This window comes from Salmo salar, chromosome 04 (genome assembly GCF_965601325.2).
Source record: "Salmo salar chromosome 04, fSalSal1, whole genome shotgun sequence".
NCBI classification, from domain to species: domain Eukaryota; kingdom Metazoa; phylum Chordata; class Actinopteri; order Salmoniformes; family Salmonidae; genus Salmo; species Salmo salar.
In genome coordinates, this window is record NC_138294.1 from 43,610,307 (window position 1) to 43,633,367 (window position 23,061).

Sequence of the window (23,061 nt, forward strand, 5' to 3'; positions counted from 1 at the left end):
GACCAGGATGGGGAGACCCACTGGAGGCCTAGTACTGGGAGGTGGCACAGGACGGACCAGGATGGGGAGACCCACTGGAGGCCTAGTCCTGGGAGGTGGCACAGGACGGACCAGTATGGGGAGACCCACTGGAGACCTGGTCTGTGGAGCAGGCACAGGACTGACCAGGATGGGGAGACCCACTGGAGGCCTGGTCCGAGGAGGAGGCACAGGATAAACCGGGCTGTGGGGGAGCACTGGAGTTCTGGTACGGACGCCCTTTACCCACACTCCAGGCTGAATTCCCACTTTGGCCCGGCACGGGCGGAGAGCAGGCATTGGGCGAACTGGACCCTCCCAGCGCTCTGGAGACACAGTGCGCAACGCCGGCGCAGGATAACCTGGACCGAGGAGGCGTACTGGAGACCAGACGCACTGAGCTGGCACCATCCGCCCTGGCTCGATGCCTGCACTCGAATGGCACTTGTGGGGGGCTTGTATGTAGCGCACCGGGCTTTAAACACGCACTGGGGACACCGTGCGCTCCACAGCATAACACGGTGTCTTACCAGTACCACGCTGCTTCTGGTAAGCACGGGGAGTTGGCTCAGGTCTACCGCCTGACTCCGCCAATCTCCCCGTGTGCCCCCCCAAAAAATGTTGGGGGGGCTGCCTCTCGTGTCTGCTGCGCTCCCTTTCCTCATACCAGCGCCTCTCAGCTCTCGCCGCCTCGATCTCCCACTGCGGGCGGCGATAATCCCCAGCTTGAGCCCATGGTCCTTTCCCATCCAGGATTTCCTCCCAAGTCCACGAATCCTGAACGCTCCTCTCCTGGCGCTTCTCCTTCCTCTGCTGCTTGGTCCGTTGTTGGTGGGTAGTTCTGTAACGGCCGTCATTCAAATGAGACCAAGGTGCAGCGGAGGATGTGTTCATCATGAAAGGATTTAATGATCAACTAACACTATACAAAAGAAACCAAAAAACGACTAGCAACAGTTCTGTTAGGAACACACTATACAGAAAACACTTACCCACAAAACCCAAAGGAAAAACATGCTCCTTATGTGTGACTCCCAATCAGCAACAACGAGCTTCAGCTGTGCCTGATTGGGAGCCACACATGGCCCAAAACAAAGAAATACAAAAACATAGAGAAAGGAACATAGAACGCCCACCCAATGTAACACCCTGGCCTAACCAAAATAAAGAACAAAAACCCCTCTCAATGGCCAGGGCGTTACACGGGCCTAAGAACAGCCCATTGTCGGGAGTTATTCACACAATAATTTTCGGATTCTCATGCCTTATTGTTTAAACATAAAAGGCACGTTGTCAATTATGTTGATAAATGTATGTTAAATTCACACTGCTCTATATTCATTTTACTCATTTTTATTTCAGGGAGAAACCGAAGAGGCCTAAGTATTAATGTTCTCCCCTCTTGCATCTTTTGGAACATTTTGAAAATCTGAACATCTTGCAATATATTGTTTGCTAGAAATCCTGTTTGTGTTTTGTGGAATACTAGATTGTGTATAGTTTTTATTACTTGTTATCTTTATTTTTGTTAATGTAACCATCAATGAGAATTGGAGCACAATGTTTTGCTTTTACACGAATGTCTCTATTAACTTAGCAGGGTCGATCCTGGTCTGCTGGACCAGATACTGCTGGAAATAGTGTTGGAGGGCCAGTAGGAGACACTATTTCCTCTGGTCTAAAATACAATATCCCAATGCCCCAGGACAGTAATTGGGGACATTGCCCTGTGTAGGGTGCCGTCTTCCGAATGGGACATTAAACGGGTGTCTTGACCCTCTGTGGTCACTAAAGATCCCATGGTGCTTATTGTAAGAGTAGGGTTGTTAACGCCGGGGTCCAGGCTAACTTCCCAATCTGGCACTCATACCATCATGGCCACCTAATCATCCCCAGCTTCCAATTGGCTCATTCATCCCCCCTCCTCTCCACCGTAACTATACTGCAGGTCATTGCTGTAAATGAGAATGTGCTCTCAGTCAACTTATCGGTAAAATAAGCGTAAGAAAATATATAATAATAAAAAAAAGTTACATCCAATAAATAAGAAGGGGAAAAAACATGTTTCTTGGTTTATGTCATACATTTTATTTCCAAGAGATTTGTCATAAAACTGTTTCAAACAGTTTGATGTAACAACATACAATTTTGTTATTATTTTACAGTCACCTAAATGACAATAAACCCATGTTGAATAAATATGTTTGAACCCGTCCATGACCTAAATGTACAATTCAAAGAAGTTATGAAAACTACTATTGATAAAATGTTCTTGTTAACCCCACAATTAGCAGAAGGTGAAAGGACACCCTGTAACCAAATATATTTCCAATATAAGCTTTCCTTGACAGCCAAAGGCAAATATACATTACCAGTCAAAAGCTTGGTCACACTTACTCACTCAAGACTTGTTCTTTATTTTTACTATTTTCTACATCATATAATAATAGTGAAAACATCAAAACTATGAAATTACACATGGAATCATGTAGTAACCAAAAAAAGTTAAACAAATATTTTATATTTCAGATTCTTCAAAGTAGCCATCCTTTGCCTTGATGACAGCTTTGCACACTCTTGGCATTCTCTCAACTAGCTTCATGAGGAATGCTTTTCCAACAGTCTTGAAGGAGTTCCCACATATGCTGAGCACTTGTTCGTGGCTTTTCCTTCACTCTGAGGTCCAACTTATCCCAAACTATCTCAATTGGGTTGAGGTTGGGTGATTGTGGAGGCCAGGTCATCTGATGCAGCACTCCATCACTCTCCTTGGTCAAGTAGCCCTTACACAGCCTGGAGGTGTGTTTGGCGTCATTGTCCTGTTGAAAAACAAATGATAGTCCCACAAAGCGCAAACCAGATGGGATGGCGTATCGCTGCAGAATGCTGTGGTAGACATGCTGGTTAAGTGTGCCTTGAATTCTAAATAAATCCCTGACAGTGTCACCAGCAAAGCACCCCCACACCATCACACCTCCTCCTCCATGCTTCATGGTTGGAACCACACATGCGGAGATCATCCATTCACCTACTTGGCGGTTGGAACCACAAATCTCAAATTCGGACTCCTCAGACCAAAGGACAGATTTCCACCAGTCTAATGTCGATTGCTCATGTTTCTTGGCCCAAGCAAGTCTCTTCTTATTATTGGTATCCTTTAGTAGTGGTTTCTTTGCAGCAATTTGACCATGAAGGCCTGAATCACACACTCTCCTCTGAACAGTTGATATTGAAATGTGTCTGGTACTTGAACTCTGTGAAGCATTTATCTGGGCTGCAATCTGAGGTGCAGTTAACTCTAATGAACTTATCCTCTGTAGCAGAGGTAACTCTGGGTCTTCCTCTGGGTCCTCATGACAGCCAGTTTCATCATAGCGCTTGATGTTTTTTGCAACTGCACTTGAAGAAACTTTCAAAGTTCATTGACTGACCTTCATGTCTTAAAGTAATGATGGACTGTCGCTTCTCTTTGCTTATTTGAGCTGTTCTTGGCATAATATGGACTTGGTCTTTTACCAAATAGGGCTATCTTCTGTATACCATCCCTACCTTGTCACAACACAACTGATTTGGCTCAAACACATTAAGAAGGAAAGAAATTCCACAAATGTATTTTTAACAAGGCACACCTGTTAATTGAAAAGCTTTCCAGGTGACTACCTCATGAAGCTGGTTGAGAAAATGTCAAGAGTGTGCAAAGCTATCGTCAAGGCAGAGAGTGGCTACTTTGAAGAATCTCAAATATAAAATATATTTTGATATGTTTAACACCTTTTTGGTTACTGCATGATTCCATATGTAGTACAAAAAACCCTGGAATGAGTAGGTGTGTCCAAACTTTTGACTGGTACTGTATATTTTTTCTATAACTTAGTTATTAGTTCTTCACTCTCCATGTCAGACTCCTCTTCTTTACCCTGTAGATTGCAAGACATGGTAGGTAAAAATGTCTAGTCTAGTTCATTGTCAGTCTTTCACTGCTTTTTGCTGCTATATGTTCCATGACCCAATAGAAGAGATGGAGCTCAAAGTGTCTTACCAGGAAGAGGAGTGTGTGGTGGATAATGAGCTCTCTGGTGAGCTTCACCATGTCAGTGTTCATGGCCAGCTCCTGGAATAGCGTGGGGACAAACACCAGCGCCAGGTTCTGAGCTGTCATACGGTTCTCTGCACTATACTGCTGAACTCTAGAAGGAGGGGTTGACAACAGTGAATTAACATTAGTCATGCAGGTTAATTCCGTTGCCCTTTTAAATTTGACAGTCGTTGATCACGTGTTGTTCTTACATGTAGAAGTGCCCGCAGAGGGCGTTGAGTGTGATTCTGTTGTCAGGGGGCAGCTTCTTCAGTAGTCCGCGGTATGTGGCCAGTCTAAAGGTCTCTTCTGTGTGAGCTATGGTGACAAAGGCGATGTATGAGAACCCCATTATTTAAATCACAGCTTGTATTAAACAACTTCCATCTGCATCAGGGTTTGTTTGTTATTCTAGATACTGGTCAAATATGTCCATGGTGACCCTAAACTGTGGGGGGAGGGGGGTCTTGCGTAATTGGTCAGATGCTCGATTAAGTTCTGGGTCCATGCGTGTTAAGAGAAGAGATAGAATGATGATCGGAATCGGAACACAGAGCTCCCCCTCTCTCTTTGCAAGTTACAGGCAAGTCTATCGGCCAAATATCCCCTCCCTTTCCGATGTTCGAAAGATGCTAACAACTGCAGAATTGTGATCTGTCCAAAAGCACCGGAACTAATGCTGCTCGTTATCTACCTCGTCTCCTTGTATCAGGACAGCTCTACAGTACCATTTATGTTGACATAGTCTGTCCACAAGAGATTAAGATGAGAAGGAGAGTACCTGCAGCCTCCACCCATAGTTTCCTGTGTGTTTCTGGGATGAGCACCACTTGCTGGCGGACATACTGCTTCAGGGCCCCCGCAGCGTCCAGGAGACCCTCTTCGTCTGTCTCCAGAGGGGTAGTTGTAGGTGAACTGCTGAGGGCCTCCACCAGATAACTGATCTTAGTGGCCAAGCCACAGCGCCGGTACAGCCCATCCACCTTTAAACCTGGGAGGGAGAGAGAGGAGTGGAGCTGATGCAGCTGTAGAATTGTGAGAATCATTTTTCCTTGTCATCCGGATCACTACAATACTTGTTCCAGTGTCAAATGGAACATACCATATTGTGTGATGTGTGAGATACACCTCTCGATGGCAGGGGGCACATTGCCAATGGTGTTGGGGGGCACCTGGTACAGCTTCCTCTCTGTGGTCACTGCCCGTTTCAGTAGGCTGTGCCAGGACTGACAGCTGTGGTCTCGTTCAAACTGCATGGACATGGTTCTAGCAGGAAGAAGAGAGCAAGCAATAGATACACTGGACACATTCCTTCCTTTGAATGATGCTGAAAAAACGTTTGGGAACTGCTGCTATGACATAAGTATATGCGAATGTGACTTGTTATAACAAAGTGTTCCTGTAGTGCTGACCTCTCTCCAGTGACCAGCTCTATGGTGTTCTCAGAGGAATCTATCTCTGTGGGCAGAAAAGAACATTGTCAGTGTTGGGTGAGATACACAGTCATATTACCTCATTATGAAACTTCTGCTCATCTGCACAAGGCATGTACATCATGCTGTGTAAACACGCAGTCCGAACAATGAGGTGAGATGGGACTTACTGTATTGCGTCTCAGGGTTGAGTGTTAGCCTCTCTCTGTGGCGCTGCTGGTCAGTAGGATAGATGAGGACCTGACCTCCACGGAGCACTGCCCAGACCTCGTTGTGCTGCAGGCCTCCTCCCTCCCTCAGAGACACCCGGGACATAGCAAACCCTCTGTCCAGCTCCTCCTCGTCTATGGGCCCGGGCAACACCACCTGTCAGGGGGGAGAACATATCAGTTATAACCACATTACTTTATTTGTTCTGTCTGTTTATCTGTACCCTTTACAGGATAGAGTACATTTGGCACAACGGTTGCTATCATCACAGCTGTTTATTGTGCTACCTTGAGAATATGGAGAAGGTGTACGAGTAAACCATCTTCTGTATCAGCACTGCACAGCAACTGGTCCGTCAGAGTCACCATCTCAAACGCGTGAGTTGGTCTGTGAAGGAGCACAAAATCAACAGTCACCCTTATGTCTTATCAACACAGATCAAATCATAAAAACATGTGTTTTCTCCCACAACGCTAAGATCATAAGGTTGCAATACCCGTTGGAGCAGTCGAAGATGGAGATGACCTCCCTCAGGTCCAGAACATCACAGGCAGCAGAGTCATTCTCCTGGGAGAACAGGAAGCGGTCCTCTTCCAACTTCCCATGGAGCTCCTCTCCTGCCACACACACATTTACAATTGTACACCCACTACGAAGTCCCCTTTTAGGCAATTGTGATGCACTCATAGTATACGTGTACCTGCAGCAGAAAAGGGGACAGAGGTAGCAGGGTCTCTGCTGGGCTTCTGATGAGCATAGGCAGGGGCCTCTGTAGAGAAGAAAAACAAACAGATAGGAGAAACCATGATGAACAAGACCGACATTTGATGTACTGACTTCATGGAAAGTGACAAGTTGAGACTATGCACAAACACAAAACAACAGCAGTACTGTGGATCTTAGAGCCTGGACCTCTGATGTCAATACCTGTGTACTCGTTGTGTCTGAGGAACTCAGTCTGCATGGCCTGGCCAGCCCGCTCTGCCAGTGAGATGGGTGAGGAGCAATGAGGGTCCCCTGAGTGGCACAGGACCCGCGCCCCCGAGCACAGCAGGGACATGGTCTCTGGGACATTAGGGCCACACACTATCTCACACAGCCTCTGGAGGACATAGGGTGAGGGGATGATGTTGCCATAACAACCAATAACACATCTCATTTAGCACAGTTTTTCCTGTACAGACTCTGGGAGGTTTAGGTGTATGTTTCTATCTTTTAAGATTGATAGGAATCAGAAATGGATGCTTACAAATGTATAATAACACAAGTTTGGAAGGGATCTAAACGAAAACCTGAATAAGTACACTGCCCTCTGCTGGTTGACAGCAGCAGTGTAGGCTGAGGCTGGCTGACCTTGTTGAGCAGTTTCTGGCTGGAGGCTAACGGATGGGTCCGTCTGTATCGGCCCTTGGTGTACTTAGCCCTAATGAACTCCCCCCTCTGATCCACTGAGGAGTCCGGCAGGATCTGCTCTGCACCCGGCACGTTGTGACCCCACACATCATTGGCTGCTTTGTTCCCATAATGGACAAAGAGCTATGGAAGAAAGAGAGAATATCATTTGTATATGTAAACTCAGCAAAAAAAGAAACGTCCCTTTTTCAACTCTTTCAAAGATAATTCGTAAAAATCCAAATAACTTCACAGATCTTCATTGTAAAGGGTTTAAACACTGTTTCCCATGCTTGTTCAATGAAGCATAAACAATTAATGAACATGCACCTATGGAACGGTCGTTAAGACACTAACAGCTTACAGACGGTAGGCAATTAAGGTCACAGTTATGAAAACTTAGAACACTAAAGAGGCCTTTCTACTGACTCTGAAAAACACCAAAAGAAAGATGCCCAGGGTCCCTGCTCATCTGCGTGAACGTGCCTTAGGCATGCTGCAAGGAGGCATGAGGACTGCAGATGTGGCCAGGGCAATAAATTGCAATGTTCGTACTGTGAGACGACTAAGACAGCGCTACAGGGAGACAGGACGGACAGCTGATCGTCCTCGCAGTGGCAGACCACGTGTAACAACACCTGCACAGGATCGGTACATCCGAACATCACACCTGTGGGACAGGTACAGGATGGCAACAACAACTGCCCAAGTTACACCAGGAACACACAATCCCTCCATCAGTGCTCAGACTGTCCGCAATAGGCTGAGAGAGGCTGGACTGAGGGCTTGTAGGCCTGTTGTAAGGCAGGTCCTCACTAGACATCACAGGCAACAATGTCGCCTATGGGCACAAACCCAACATCGCTGGACCAGACAGGACTGGCAAGAAGTGCTCTTCACTGACGAGTCGCGGTTTTGTCTCACCAGGGGTGATGGTCGGATTCGCGTTTAGCGTCGAAGGAATGAGCGTTACACTGAGGCCTGTACTCTGGAACGGGATCGATTTGGAAGTGGAGGGTCCATCATGGTCTGGGGCGGTATGTCACAGCATCATCGGACTGAGCTTGTTGTCATTGCAGGCAATCTCAACGCTGTGCGTTACAGGGAAGACATCCTCCTCCCTCAAGTGGTACCCTTCCTGCAGGCTCATCCTGATATGACCCTTCAGCATGACAATGCCACCAGCCAAACTGCTCGTTCTGTGCGTGATTTCCAAAATAAAGGAATGTCAGTGTTTTGCCATGGCCAGCGAAGAGCCCGGATCTCAATCCTATTGAGCACATCTGGGACCTATTGGATCAGAGGGTGAGGGCTAGGGCCATTCCCCCCAGAAATGTCCGGGAACTTGCAGGTGCCTTGGTGGAAGAGTGGGGTAAAATCTCACAGCAAGAACTGGCAAATCTGGTGCAGTCCATGAGAAGGAGATGCACTGCAGTACTTAATGCAGCTGGTGGCCACACCAGATACTGAATGTTACTTTTGATTTTGACCCCCCCTTTGTTCAGGGACACATTATTCCATTTCTGTTAGTCACATGTCTGTGGAACTTGTTCAGTTTATGTCTCAGTTGTTGAATCTTGTTATGTTCATACAAATATTTACACGTTAAGTTTTCTGAAAATAAACACAGTTGACAGTGAGAGGACGTTTCTTTTTTTGCTGAGTTTATTTAGTAGTGCCTATTTTCACATAATGTTATTTTAGACTTTGAGTATTTGGCAAGACATACACTGTAGCATTAGAACAGGAAAAGTCATCTCACCAGAATCAGAGGTTCGGTCCACACTTTAATGTCCAACTTCAGGCTTCTCACTTTGGACACGTGCATGCCCAAAGACCGATGCTGGCCTTAGAGAAACAATAAGGAAACTATTAACAAAGGTCATGTCGAGCAAATTTTGCAATCCATACACATTCTGTGCCTACTTATTTAGGCTCACCGCAGTCCCGGCTTACCTGCACAGGCCTCACAGATGACCACCAGCAGGTTGACTGAGGCCCACTCAGGGTTGGCACAGCCACAGTCGGCACACACTTTGTTCCATGGGCTGGCCCAGAGTCGCTCGGCCACCTCGCTGCATGACAGGGCACTGCGGATCACCTGGGTCAGGCTCCCCAGCCACACGCCCAGCTCCCTCAATGAGTCTGTGGAGAAACTAGAGCAAACAAAGATTGTGTTTTTCAGTAGTCAGTAAAGCAAGGTGCTCACATACACGGGCCAGATAATCTGCGAGAAGAGCAATTGTCTTGAGTCAGCTCAGACTGAGAGACAGCGAAAGAGAGAGAAGGAGCTGGACACTCACTTGAAGGTTTTGTACGGTGTGATGAGGCTGAAGTTATGACGGCCAGTCTGCTTCACTGAAGCCACGTTCATGGACACATACGTCATCCCGACCCCCAACTGGAAGTCCTGCATGGCACAATGACAATAACTGAGCGACACAAAATGCACTGAAGATGTCCTCCCAAATCATCAAACAATCATATATTGATGGATCACAGCTGAGTCCTGTTCCCTATCCCCACCTCTTTATTGTTGTAGATCCATAGGTTGTGTCCACAGATGGCAGCGTACACTCTGCTGCTGCGAGGGTTCTTCATGGTCAGGGCTCCATGCTGCTCCGGAGGGACTGGGGGGTGCTGTCCACGAGAAGCCAGAAGGGAAGTCACCCAGCCCTCCTGTACCTCTGGGACCAGGGAGAGAGGTGGGGAGAGTCAAGGCACAGCACAAAAACACTTGGAACCAAAGGGAGAGTCCATATCCATCAGCAGCTCACCTTTGTTGTGTGCCATGAACTCAAAGTGTTTCTTGCTGAAGTAAATGGAGAAGCGTCCTTTCTCCTGCTTACGGACGTCGGTGATACTTGACACGTGGAACACTATGTCTGGGAACTTGTCCTGCAGCACGGAAGATGGGGAAATAGTGTGAGGCATAGCCCGGGAGATACAATAATGTCATAACAAACGTTATGCCAAAACTCAAAGGAAGGGTTCATTGGACCATGGTGTGGTGGTGGTGGTTCACTCACTGTGCGTTTCTTCCATAGTGATACCAACTGTCCGTCCAGGGTGGCCCACAGAACATTGTGCCTTCAGGGACACAAAGTATCTCAACATTTCCAAAAACATAGAAATGAATCTGAAACGTCATATCAAAGAGTGCGATTTCGGTAAGGTGTTGCTGAAATGTAACAGTGCATATCTCCCGTCCCACAGTGTTCCACATTACCTGCGTCCCTTCCATACATCCAGCCAGCTGGATCTGGACACAATACTCTCCCTACGAGAGGACTCTGATAGCTGGGCACCACCACTGCTCGCTGCTGCCTGCTTTCTCCTGCTGACGCGGATGGTGGCAGCACTGTGAACAAATGGAGGAGTTATCTAACAGAAACATACACATGGACAACGGTTTCATTAGCTGTCAGCTATCTTGAACAAATATGCTACACAGGTATGCGGAATACAGTGATCTGGATACATCAACAAAGGCACTTGCGGGGTTCAGAGATGAGTTAGGTAAACAAGTATATCCCGCTCAACGTCAAATAGCTGCTGTTCCATGTCGGATCTGGCTACACCCCAATGATCATTCCAATGGGTTTTCAATTATACCATACCATCACAACCATGAAATACGTCAATATTGGTAAGGTGCTATCTTAACATTTCTGTTGATTAGGTGGCGATTTTTATTCTATTGAACTCCCCGTGAAAGCTGTCTGTTCACTGTCTGTCTGCTGTGATGGGGCGCTGTGACGTACCGTGGGGCCTTCTGTTTGACTGGTCTGGTCTGAAGAGAAGCCTGTTCCACAGGAGGCTGAGGGGTTTCTCCATTGGGGACAACACCGACCTGCCTTGACACCACACTGGAACCGCGGCATGGAAAAATGAGACAAAGCCATTTCAACGTTTCTACCACCGTTTCATGTTTTCTGTGACCTGTAGCTTGTCACATAAATGGATATACATATTCTGCCATGTCTTTGGACATGGCCTGTACTGTTTTGTTACCTATGCCTTTAAACCTGATTACTAAAACTCACTTCACTCACCTGATAGATAAAACTCACTTGTTCATCTGAGACAGGTTCATTATTTCTCCAGCAACGGCATCATCATCATTGGAAGATTCCGATCCAAGGTCTTTTGCCCAGTCAGCTACTACAGTGATATCGGGGTCATAATCTGCAGCAGAACTGTATGGAGGGGTGGATGACCAGGCAGGTCTGTCGTGGAGTCCATTTGGATCATTACTGCCCAGTAATGGGCAAGACAGAGTCACTCCAGAATCAGATCTGAAGAGAGGGAAGTTATGCTGGCTTTGATTCTCATTAGCTGGGCTGGGGATGGCAGGGCTGAATGGAGGTTTATTTAGGATAATGGCATGGTTGTCTTCACTTTCTACCAGCAAATCATTTGTGGGTGGAATACCTGTGAACCCAAGACAAAATGGCATACAGTAAAATATGATGCGTTGTCTGGTGAGAAATTAAAGCAGTGAATCTTACAGAAGTCTGTCACCGAATCACAAGTATTTGTGACTAGAACAAAACCAGTTTTTCTTGTGTTGCTATTATGACAGTGCACTGGAGCTATCTTTAGCTTTAGGAATGTTTTACTGGAGATTACGTATTAAACTCAGCATCACATTGAACAGGATGCAGACTTTACTGATTGACAAGTGGGGGAGGAATCTCTTTTATGACTTGCACGGAACAAATCTTGTTTAGCATGATAGCAGATCGCTCCTTGGTGAGTTGTTGAAAGGTGAGCTGTTTAGCTGACGCATTGTGTCTGAGTCAATTGAATATGGCCTGTTATTACAGGTTAGTTCTAACGAAACTCATCTTGTTTCAAAGAAGATATATATGTTGTCCAAATCTTTATCATTGATCAAATAATGTCATTGTTATCATGATAAGCACCAGGGTCTACCTTTGCTAGGATTTTCTGTACTTGCTGCTGGATCAGGTGTATCACATAGAAAATCCCTTGAAAACAAATGTAAAAACAAATAATTAGAAAATAATCACCAAGAACATATCAGGTGTTTGGTAAAACAAGTAAACATGATGAGGATAAGTCACCTCTCAGAAGAGAGCTGGCTCTGTAAGCTCCCGCCAGCCCGCTTGTACCGTGCCCGTGGTTTAGGTACTGGCACAGGCATGTCTGGACCGAGGAGGACAGACATCGAATTCACAGTAGGAGACACGTAGGGCACAAACACGTCTGAAATGACACATTTCATCTTAATAAGGCCTTTTAATATGAAAAAGATTTAATTGAACTAACAAAAGACCAAACACATTCTAACATAATAATTCAAATGCACTATGATAATAGGCTTATGTCTTAAATGTTATAGCAACTACTATCATTTTATTTGACACTTAGGCTGAGACACATTCTGGAGATAATCTCATTGTCTTTTTTCTCCTCACAGTTTATCGGTAGGCTACTATTGTTGCTCTTTCTTTTCAAATGTCTGAAGGCCTACAAAAAGTTAGCGTTTCCGTTTGAAAATACATGGAAATATTGTCATGGTTATTTAATGGGGGAAAAAACAATGTGTGCTTGGGCATTATTAAAGTGATGGTCCAGAACTTTTTGAAATTATTTCAGCCATTCGTTTTGAGAGTGGTGCTCTTGAGTCAAAACGGTCCCCATTTTTTGTCTACTACATCATCCATTTCAATTATGTTTTTTTTTTATGAATCCAATTCAAACAATATGTTACAAATATGTTGTTGGAATGCATCTTTAATAGTATATGTTGGAAATGTTGCTCTCGGCTACAGTCGTCGGCTTATCCCCCATTATAAGCTCCGAATCACAACTGAGTTCATGCTGTCCTGTGTTCAAAGGTAACAAACACCTGCCCTTGTTCCGAGCATGTGAAATAACTATGAATGAACATGATGGCTAGCTTTCTGCGTAACAAAGTGTTGAGAAAAAGGAAAAAAAACATGTTGAAATCCAAAATTAAATATTAGCCTACTCAACAAATTCAGTGACTGTGACCTAAAAAGCTTATTCAAATTTTACCTTGTCGCTGCTCTCCTGTTCTGCTCAATTGCGATGTTCAAACAAGCGTGATAACAGGCCAGGGAACTTGTAGACTCCTTACTCTCCTAACACTGAAGGGGTTTGTGGTTGTTCTGTTTTCTGACAACAGTGACGGTGTGTGGGCTATGCGCAAAAAATCTGTGCAGCATAGTCTCACCTGTATTACCTGTTCGGCTAGCTGAGCTAGCAAGGGCAGCAGATGGGCAGGGCAGGTAAATGAGTCTTATCACATGAATAACATTAAAGCTCAATCAATGTAACTGTTATGTATTGCCGTAGGCGTGCCGCAGAGCATCATGGGGGTTTGCATGTGTTGACTGATCACGTTCTAGATAAGTGGTTCAACCAAACTCCTGTCTTCCATCTCATCATTGTTGAGTTGTTATAAAGGTGTGGTTATGAAACCCACGAGACATAACAAAAGATTCCTGTAGGTTCAGACGAGTAAGTCAGAACCTATTCTGTCCAGAAGAAATTGGGTTTTACAAATTTAAAACTGTTACTTTCAGTGGTACAGTCTAGCTAATGTTAGCACAGTGTTTCGCTAGCAGAGGCAAGTGCTTAGTCGAGCTAGCTAAGAGAGAGTTAGCATCGTCATGGACCGCAGAAAAGTATTTGTGATTAAAAAGGAGCAGTGGCAACCAGTCATTCAGGGCAGGTGGATGTTTATGTGTATGTACAGTAAGAATGTACAGTAAAAATTCACATTTTGTCAGAATTATTTTATTCCCAGAACCCGATTACCCCAGGGTTTTCATTCCCGGAAGCACCTCTGGCAACAGGTAACCAACTTCCCCCTTGAACAGCTTAAATGACAATAACAATGTCCTGGTGCAAACCCAAGGACCTGACAGTGTGCCAACTTTCACATATCACACAAAAAAAACACGTCTGGTGACTAAGATCCTTAGTGATCCAGAGTGATATTTTATTGTGATTGGTTGTCAACACAAACAAATATCAACATTCGAAGGAGATGTATCTAGGGCTTGGATAGTTCCATCTGTGCCACTGACTTAGTCTGGCTTTAATTCCAGTTTGTCTACAAATTAATAATTGATATGTTGGATTCACATCTCCATCGCAACCAAAAATCTAAGTTAAAGAATGTGATGAAGCCAGTGGCTCAGATGGAACTATCCAAGCACTAGATGCATCTCCTCTACATGTTGATATTTGGTTGCGTTGTCAACTCAACACAATTCAATATTACAAACTAATTTAACATTCAACCTTAAAAGGAGAAACAACATCCATTGCCACAATTGAGGTTACTTTAACATTAGATGTATTCTTATGTAATCGTATAAAGCGTGCATGTTCAAGATAGCGTGCAAAGGTCGCAGGTCTGTGGAGATCTTCACAATTGCTGTAATAATCTACGCAGAAACTCTAACAGCATTGATTACTTGCACTATGTACTTTTAATGTAATCGCAACTGTAATCCAGGTCATTTGGTTGTACTGTTAGATGAAGCACAGTGATGACACATTGGGCTGTATAAACAAACACAATATCTGACATTGTATTTCAACTTTAGTGTGCTTTTTAAATGGTTGAAAGCACAGTGATAGACATTTGGGTGATGACTAAACTAAAAATCAGATGTTGTTTTCCCATGTGGAATTTGGTTGTGCTTTTAGATGGTTGAAATCATAATTATAACACAGTGGAAATTCTACGAACTTTTGTCTTCTTTTTGAGTGGGTGAATATAGGTTGTAATCTCATTGATCAACATCTCAACCAAAGATGACCCAATTATCCACGTTGAAATGAGGTGGTGTGCCCAGTGGGTGGCTTGTTGAGTTACTTTGCCATGAAGAATATGTTGAACACAATGACGCTTTATAGGGTAAGGGAGACCAGGATGGTTGTAATGGGATAGTTGTAACACTCTCAGTATCTCCAATCAGTAACAAGCTAGAATAATGTGACTCACTGTGCACATGCTCAGTTTAGCCCTCAACCCTAATATGAAGAAGCAAGACCCAGATTTTATTGATAAAAAATAAAGGTTTTGAGGTAAAGAAAGATATTTGACCAAATTAGTTTTTGTGATGGCATCACCTGCTTTGCAGTTAGATTCATCAAATGTATATCAGCTTTATAACCAGTGTGTGTCGATATCTTTGACGTAAATCAGCAATGCTAGTTTTAACATGTGGCCAAAATTGAAGCTATTTAATGGCTGCAAGGGTCAGACTTAGTTGTAACAGCATGTCCAGTATTCAGTCTCACAGCGCGGGTGCACTCGCACACACACACACGCCACCGCTCTGGCTCTCTCATTTACATTTACATTTACATTTAAGTCATTTAGCAGACGCTCTTATCCAGAGCGACTTACAAATTGGTGCATTCACCTTATGATATCCAGTGGAACAACCACTTTACAATAGTGCATCTAAATCTTTTAAGGGGGGGGGGGGGGGGGTTAGAAGGATTACTTTATCCTATCCTAGGTATTCCTTAAAGAGGTGGGGTTTCAGGTGTCTCCGGAAGGTGGTGATTGATTCCGCTGTCCTGGCGTCGTGAGGGAGCTTGTTCCACCATTGGGGTGCCAGAGCAGCGAACAGTTTTGACTGGGCTGAGCGGGAACTGTGCTTCCTCAGAGGTAGGGGGGCCAGCAGGCCAGAGGTGGATGAACGCAGTGCCCTTGTTTGGGTGTAGGGCCTGATCAGAGCCTGAAGGTATGGAGGTGCCGTTCCCTTCACAGCTCCGTAGGCAATCACCATGGTCTTGTAGCGGATGCGAGCTTCAACTGGAAGCCAGTGGAGAGAGCGGAGGAGCGGGGTGACGTGAGAGAACTTGGGAAGGTTGAACACCAGACGGGCTGCGGCGTTCTGGATGAGTTGTAGGGGTTTAATGGCACAGGCAGGGAGCCCAGCCAACAGCGAGTTGCAGTAATCCAGACGGGAGATGACAAGTGCCTGGATTAGGACCTGCGCCACTTCCTGTGTGAGGCAGGGAACTCTCGAACTCACACACACACACACACACCACAAACATTCAGTTGTTTAATTCAGATGTTGTTTAGTTGAGAAGGGCCAGTTAATGGAGTGTAAAAATAATAAACATTTTATGATTTGTTTCATTATTTTATTATGTCAGCCATACAAATATTAAACATGGCAATGTTGTTCTCATCTTCTCAAAAAGGGCTTTCAATATTTCGTTGCATGTCAGGATTTATGAATTTTCTTATACTGTCACATTTCACCCCAAGCTCTGTTACAACTGATCCGGGAGAAGGGGTAAATTGTATCACTTCACAGATTTAGAGATAATACCTATACCATTTCGTAGCAGACAGATGGACGTTGTTCTTATCACATTTTGAATGGAGTAGTTCAAACGACCTCTGAGAAATTGACAAAAGTGCTAAAAGTCTTACAACCATCTCCGGTCTTCCCTATTCCATGTCTGTGACAGGATGATCCCCTGTCTGACAGCCCTCCAAATATGATGGCCCCATGCCACGACCCCACCATTGTAAATCGTCTGGCTCATCGGTTCCATAGGACGGAGGGTACAGACCAAGTCCCACTGGAAAACAAGATCGCAATCAAGCTTTTTCTTTAGCAGGATTTTAATAGGCCTATCCCATTCTTCGCCTTGCTATGTCATAATGGCCACTGTTAGGAGATTATTAGGCCTATTGAAAGAGAATCATAATAGTAATCCTAATATACAACTTTATTCATATATTATTTAAAAAAATGTAATGGGTAAAAAGTGCATTTGCATACACACACTTTATTTAAAAAAAATGTATAACACCTAGCTTACTTATTTATGGAGCATGTAGCCTACTGTAAAAATGCACATGGACTTACCTCTGACACAAATGTGGTCAGAAATGCAGATTTGTCACAAGGTCCAGCTATCCAGACATATCTCTGTCTCAGGCTCTGTAAAGTTAGCCTGATGTCCGATGACGCTCACATTTCTCTCAAGAAGATGCCACTGCGCTTCGACATACTGTGTGCACTTCGAAAATTCAGTCCTACTGGCATCAGCTGGGATAAAGGCTTGAAGGAGCTGTCTGTCATCCACTTCTGTTAGAGAATTTGATTCACTGCTCCGGTCGTGGACCTTTCTTCATACACACGGGAAACTGTTGAGCGTGAAAAACCCAGCATTGTTGCAGTTCTGGACGCACTCAAACCGGTGCGCCTGGCACCTACTACCATATCCCGTTCAAAGGCACTTAAATATTTTGTCTTGCCCATTCACCCTCTGAATGGCACACATACACAATCCATGCTTAAAAATCCTTCTTTAACCTGCCTTCTCCTCTTCATCTACACTGATTGAAGTGGATTTAACAGGTGACATCAATAAGGCTTTCACCTGGATTCACCTGGTCAGTCTATGTCATGGAAAGAGCATGTTTTGTACACTCAGTGTATAAATAAAATACGATTTTATTTGTTACATGCTTTGTAAATAACAGGTGTAGACTAAAAGTGAAATGGTTACTTACGGGTAAAAATGTAAATAATAACACAAGGAATAAACACACAGTGAATAACGAATAACAATGACGAGTAAAAATAACATGGCAATACAGGGAATACCAGTACCGAGTCGATGTAGTTGAGGTAGCTATGTACATATAGGTAGGGTTAAAGAGACTCGGCAACAGGATAGATAATAGACAGTAGCAGCAGCGGGTTACCATTTGATGAGCTATTTAGTCGTCTTGTTCAGCAGTCTTGGGGGTAGAAGCTGTTCAGGGTGCTGTTGGTTCCAGACTTGCTACACTGGCACCGCTTGCCATGCGGTAGCTGAGACAACAGTCTACGGCTTGGGTGGCTGGAGTCTTTGTCCATTTTCTGGGCCTTTTTCTTACACCTGGTATAACGGTCCTGAAATGCGGGGAGCTCAGCCCCAGTGATGTACAATTGTGGCCAAAAGTTTTGAGAATGACACAAATATTAATTTTCACAAAGTTTGCTGCTTCAGTGTCTTTAGATATTTTTGTCAGATGTTACTATGGAATACTGAAGTATAAATACAAGCATTTCATAAGTGTCAAAGGCTTTTATTGACAATTACATGAAGTTGATGCAGAGTCAATATTTGCAGCGTTGACCCTTCTTTTTCAAGACCTCTGCAATCTGCCCTGGCATGCTGTCAATTAAGTTCTGGGCCACATCCTGACTGATGGCAGCCCATTCTTGCATAATCAATGCTTGGAGTTTGTCAGAATTTGTGGGGTTTTGTTTGTCCACCCGCCTCTTGAGGATTGACCACAAGTTCTCAATGGGATTAAGATCTGGGGAGTTTCCTGGCCATGGACCCAAAATATCGATGTTTTATTCCCCGAGCCACTTAGTTATCACTTTTGCCTTATGGCAAGGTGCTCCATCATGCTGGAAAAGGCATTGTTCGTCACCAAACTGTTCCTGGATGGTTGGGAGAAGTTGCTCTCGGAGGATGTGTTGGTACCATTCTTTATTCATGGCTGTGTTCTTAGGCAAAATTGTGAGTGAGCCCACTCCCTTGGCTGAGAAGCAACCCCACACATGAATGGTTTACTGTTGGCATGACACAGGACTGATGGTAGCGCTCACCTTGTCTTCTCCGGACAAGCTTTTTTCCGGATGCCCCAAACAATCGGAAAGGGGATTCATCAGAGAAAATGACTTTACCCCAGTCCTCAGCAGTCCAATCCCTGTACCTTTTGCAGAATATCAGTCTGTCCCTGATTTTTTTTCTGGAGAGAAGAGGCTTCTTTGCTGCCCGTAATGACACCAGGCCATCCTCCAAAAGTCTTCGCCTCACTGTGCGTGCAGATACACTCACACCTGCCTGCTGCCATTCCTGAGCAAGCACTGTACTGGTGGTGCCCCAATCCCGCAGCTGAATCAACTTTAGGAGATAGTCCTGGCGCTTGCCTTCTTCACAACAATTGAACCGCTCTCCTTGAAGTTCTTGATGATCCGATAAATAGTTGATTTAGGTGCAATCTTACTGGCAGCAATATCCTTGCCTGTGAAGCCCTCTTTGTGCAAAGCAATGATGACGGCACGTGTTTCCTTAAAGCTTCCAGTTTGTTATTCGAACTCAATCAGCATGACAGAGTGATCTCCAGCCTTGTCCTCGTCAACACTCACACCTGTATTAACGAGAGAATCACTGACATGATGTCAGCTGGTCCTTTTGTGGCAGGGCTGAAATGCAGTGGAAATGTTTTTGGGGGATTCAGTCATTTGCATGGCGAAGAGGGACTTTGCAATTAATTGCAATTCATCTGATCACTCTTCATAACATTCTGGAGTATATGCAAATTGCCATCATACAAACTGAGGCAGCAGATAAGAAAAATTGGATTACCTTTGCTGTTCTTCGTCAGAATGCACTCCCAGGACTTCTACTTCAACAACAAATGTTGTTTTGGTTCGAAATAATCCATAGTTATATTGAAATAGCTCCGTTTTGTTCGTGCGTTGAGGTCACTATCCGAAGGGTGACGCGCGGGCGCATTTCATGACAAAATATTTCAAAATATTCCATTACCGTACTTCGAAGCATGTCAAACGCTGTTTAAAATCAATTTTTATGCTATTTTCCTCGTAAAATAGCGATAATATTCCAACTGGGCGATGTTATAGTCATTCAAAGACTGAAAGAAAAACATGGAGTCCTCTCATGGACGCGCACTCCAGTGTCATTGTTCCCTGCCTGACCACTCACAAAAACTCCTGCTGTTTTTCGCCCAGAGACTGCAGAGACGTCATTCCACTTTCTGGCGCCTTCTGAGAGCCAATGGAAGCCTTAGAAAATGTCACGTTACAGCAGAGATGCTGTATTTTTGATAGAGATGCCCAAGAAGGAGAACAAATTGTCAGACAGGGCACTTCCTGTATGGAATCTTCTCAGGTTTTGGCCTGCCATATGAGTTCTGTTATACTCACAGACACCATTCAAACAGTTTTAGAAACTTTAGAGTGTTTTCTATCCAGATCTACTAATTATATGCATATTCTAGTTTCTGGGCAGGAGTAGTAACCAGATTAAATCGGGTACGTTTTTCATCCGGCCGTGAAAATACTGCCCCCTATCCCAAACAGGTTAACGAGAGTCTTGTCTTTAAAATGGTGTAAAATAGTCATATGTTTGAGAAATTGAAGTTATAGCATTTATGAGGTATTTGTATTTCACGCCACGCGATTCCACTGGCTGTTGACTAGGTGGGACGCAAGCGTTGCCCAGGGAGGTTAACATTAGAGATTGTGCACTAGCCGTTGTTAATAAAGAAACACACCCCTCCCCCCTTCGTCTTACGGTTGTTTCACGACTCTGAGAAACATAGGATATTACAGTTTTTCATGTCCCGTTGATAGGATAGTCTCAAGCGGAGCTCATCCATTTGTTCTTTAGTGATTGCGCGTTCGCCAATAGAACAGATATACAGTCAGGTCCAAAATTACTGGCACCCTTGATAAAGATGAGCAAAAAAAGATTGTATAAAAGAAATAATAAAAACAATACAAATATGCCCCCCCAAAATTTGAAATTATATTATTTTATACTAATACAATTGCTCAGAGAAAGAGATTTTGTTTATATATTTCTCTCTAAAAAATATAGGGGTCTTGTCCTTAAGGCAGAACTGAGAGATTTCTTAGCTAATTTGTAAAAATTCAAGAAAACAAAAATGAGCTTTTTGGTCTTCATTTAAGTTTAGGGTTGGGCATTAGGGTTAGCAGTGCGGTTAAGGTTAGGATTAAATCAGATTGTATGACTTTGTAGCTGTGCCAGCTAGTGACCACTCTGCAGAGCTGCCTCCAGAACAAGATTCATGACAAAAAACACTAACCTGTCAAAATTATTTTCATCCGGTTTCAATACCTCACCTTGGGAGGATAACGGCACTGAGCCTTTTCCTAAAAAAAATCATGAGATTGGAAACACATTGGGAAGGACCATTCCTCCATACAGAATTTTTCCAGATCATTGATATCTTTCGTCTGCGCTTATGGACTGCCCTCTTCAATTCAAAACAGTGTTTTTTTAATTGGGTTGAAGTCCGGAGACTGAAATGACCATTATAAAATGTTGATTTTGTGGTCAATTATTATTAAAAAAAATTAATTTACAGGGGACAATGCACATTAATCAACAGCAATATTTCAATAATGCAACATCCATGTAAATGTGCCAGGGTTAGTCAAAAGCTCATTTGCACCCGTAGTCCCAGGGCAGCTAAGGACCATTACACAGTCACAATACACATTGATAAGAGAATTATCTAATAAAGGTAAATGAATCAATAAACCATGATGAATTATTAGTCATACAGCATCCTTAATGAATAATCAATGTAATGATCAATGTAGTGATCGATTGGTCTGATTAGTTCCAGAAAGTCCAGGAACTACTGGAGAGGGAAAGGAATGTGTGTATGCAATTAGTATGGAGAGCAGGGGACAGATGGTAAAGGGAGTAAAACTTCAAAGGGTTCCTAACCTTGAGGGAAAGAAACAGGCTGAGCTAGGTAGTGATAACAGTGTGAAGTCAATGGGGGATGCAGGTCACCAACAGTTTGTGTGTAAATGCATGTGCGTAAGTAAGCAAGAACTATAAAATGACTGTTTTGTTATCCTGACCTCAGAACGTTCTCTGAATAAAGCTACAGAAACCTTTTGCAGAAAGCTGAGTCCTTGCCTAATTATTTAACCCATTGTCTTACAAACCTTGGGCATTAGTCAAGGCGAATTGATTATTGATTATTATCATCAAGATATAAAATTCCTTTATCAATTGGTCCTGCGAGCCGGATCTCAAAAACTGCCGCTGTCGTTCCAAGGAGACACCGAAACCGTGCACGGGCGGATGAAATATCCGTAAATCAAAGACCTGGCCCTTTACTGAGGGTTCTTTACAGGCCGGTGGCAAACTGGTACGCGACAGAGGTGGTGGCGAGATTCAACGAACATTGAAAAACTCAGCTGCAAATAACAAGGTTAGTAAGCTTTATTCATTGTTTTGGGGAATAGCACCTGTATGATTACATTAAATAAGGAATGAGTGATACACCTGTCTGTCTGCGTTGCATGGTGAAATGAGTGATACACCTGTAGGTCTGCATTACATGATGAAATGAGTAATGCACCTGTGTGTCTGCATTGCATGATGGAATGAAGGATACAACTGTGTGTTGGCATTAAATGAGGAAACGATTGATGTGAGAGTGAAAGGCAAAAGCGATTGATGTGAGAGTGAAAGGCGGGAGCAAGTAGAGGATTTTAATGTACTCTGGGTGTTAGACGCTGGAACTATCCGGAAGGGAGTTTGTATCTGGTGACCTGTCTTTATAAGTTTGTGTGGAGAAAAATGTTTTAAAGGGAACCAAGTATTCTGTGCAAATGGAAGATAGGAATCGGGTATAAGTTCAAACAGGAGGAGGAGGGGTCCGAAATGACTCCATGGTATCTGTGGCCACTACCAATATAAACTAGCTAAATGTTGAGTACCTAAAACGTAAAATTGGTGGAAAGACATTGGCAGGAAACGTAAATTGGAAGGCGAAATATAGTAATATAATTATGAGGGAGGAGGACAGAGACATGATTACATTAATATAGTTCGCCTGTCTAAATACGTCTAGGAGGGGATGGTCAGATTTTCCGGAGGCGCAACCTAGGTCTGATTATCCATTGAAGAAGGGAAACCTAATATGGCGGAGTGAGATACAGATATTATTGTCAAAAGTTACGTGAAGCAACAGATAAATAGGCTGTTAACTAGGGCTTTACGAAAATAGAAAAAATAGTTGGAAAATAGTTTATAGTTGCATACGTATGCAACCTAATGTCCGATCAAAAGTCACCGCTATAGATAAAGTTTCAA

The 23,061-nt window shown here is 43.9% G+C and overlaps 1 protein-coding gene across 1 annotated transcript; it reads right to left on the reverse strand.

Annotated features, from left to right (window-relative positions):
* Positions 1-2,082: 2,082 nt before the first annotated feature.
* Positions 2,083-13,335, reverse strand: LOC106602939 (arf-GAP with Rho-GAP domain, ANK repeat and PH domain-containing protein 1). The gene is made up of 24 exons (XM_014195963.3): positions 13,177-13,335; positions 12,219-12,360; positions 12,067-12,122; positions 11,202-11,562; positions 10,893-10,997; positions 10,358-10,489; positions 10,158-10,218; positions 9,906-10,026; positions 9,655-9,815; positions 9,432-9,538; positions 9,085-9,284; positions 8,891-8,976; positions 7,090-7,272; positions 6,664-6,838; positions 6,437-6,505; positions 6,233-6,353; positions 6,024-6,123; positions 5,697-5,892; positions 5,506-5,551; positions 5,196-5,359; positions 4,875-5,084; positions 4,306-4,411; positions 4,058-4,205; positions 2,083-3,935 (listed from the first exon to the last, which is right to left on the reverse strand). Exons 2-24 carry the CDS (start codon positions 12,320-12,322, stop codon positions 3,882-3,884), a joined length of 3,066 nt encoding a protein of 1,021 aa, XP_014051438.2. The 5' UTR covers positions 12,323-12,360; positions 13,177-13,335; the 3' UTR covers positions 2,083-3,881.
* Between the last annotated feature and the right edge of the window lie 9,726 nt (positions 13,336-23,061).

Excerpts from the sequence above, each read along its gene's own strand:
- LOC106602939 (XM_014195963.3), bottom strand. The coding sequence starts at position 12,322 with ATGTCTGTCCTCCTCGGTCCAGACATGCCTGTGCCAGTACCTAAACCA. Across the intron at positions 11,563-12,066 it reads TACAGAAAATCCTAGCAAAG|GTATTCCACCCACAAATGAT; the intron begins GTAGACCCTGGT and ends TTGGGTTCACAG. Across the intron at positions 6,124-6,232 it reads ATCTTCGACTGCTCCAACGG|ACCAACTCACGCGTTTGAGA; the intron begins GTATTGCAACCT and ends GCTCCTTCACAG.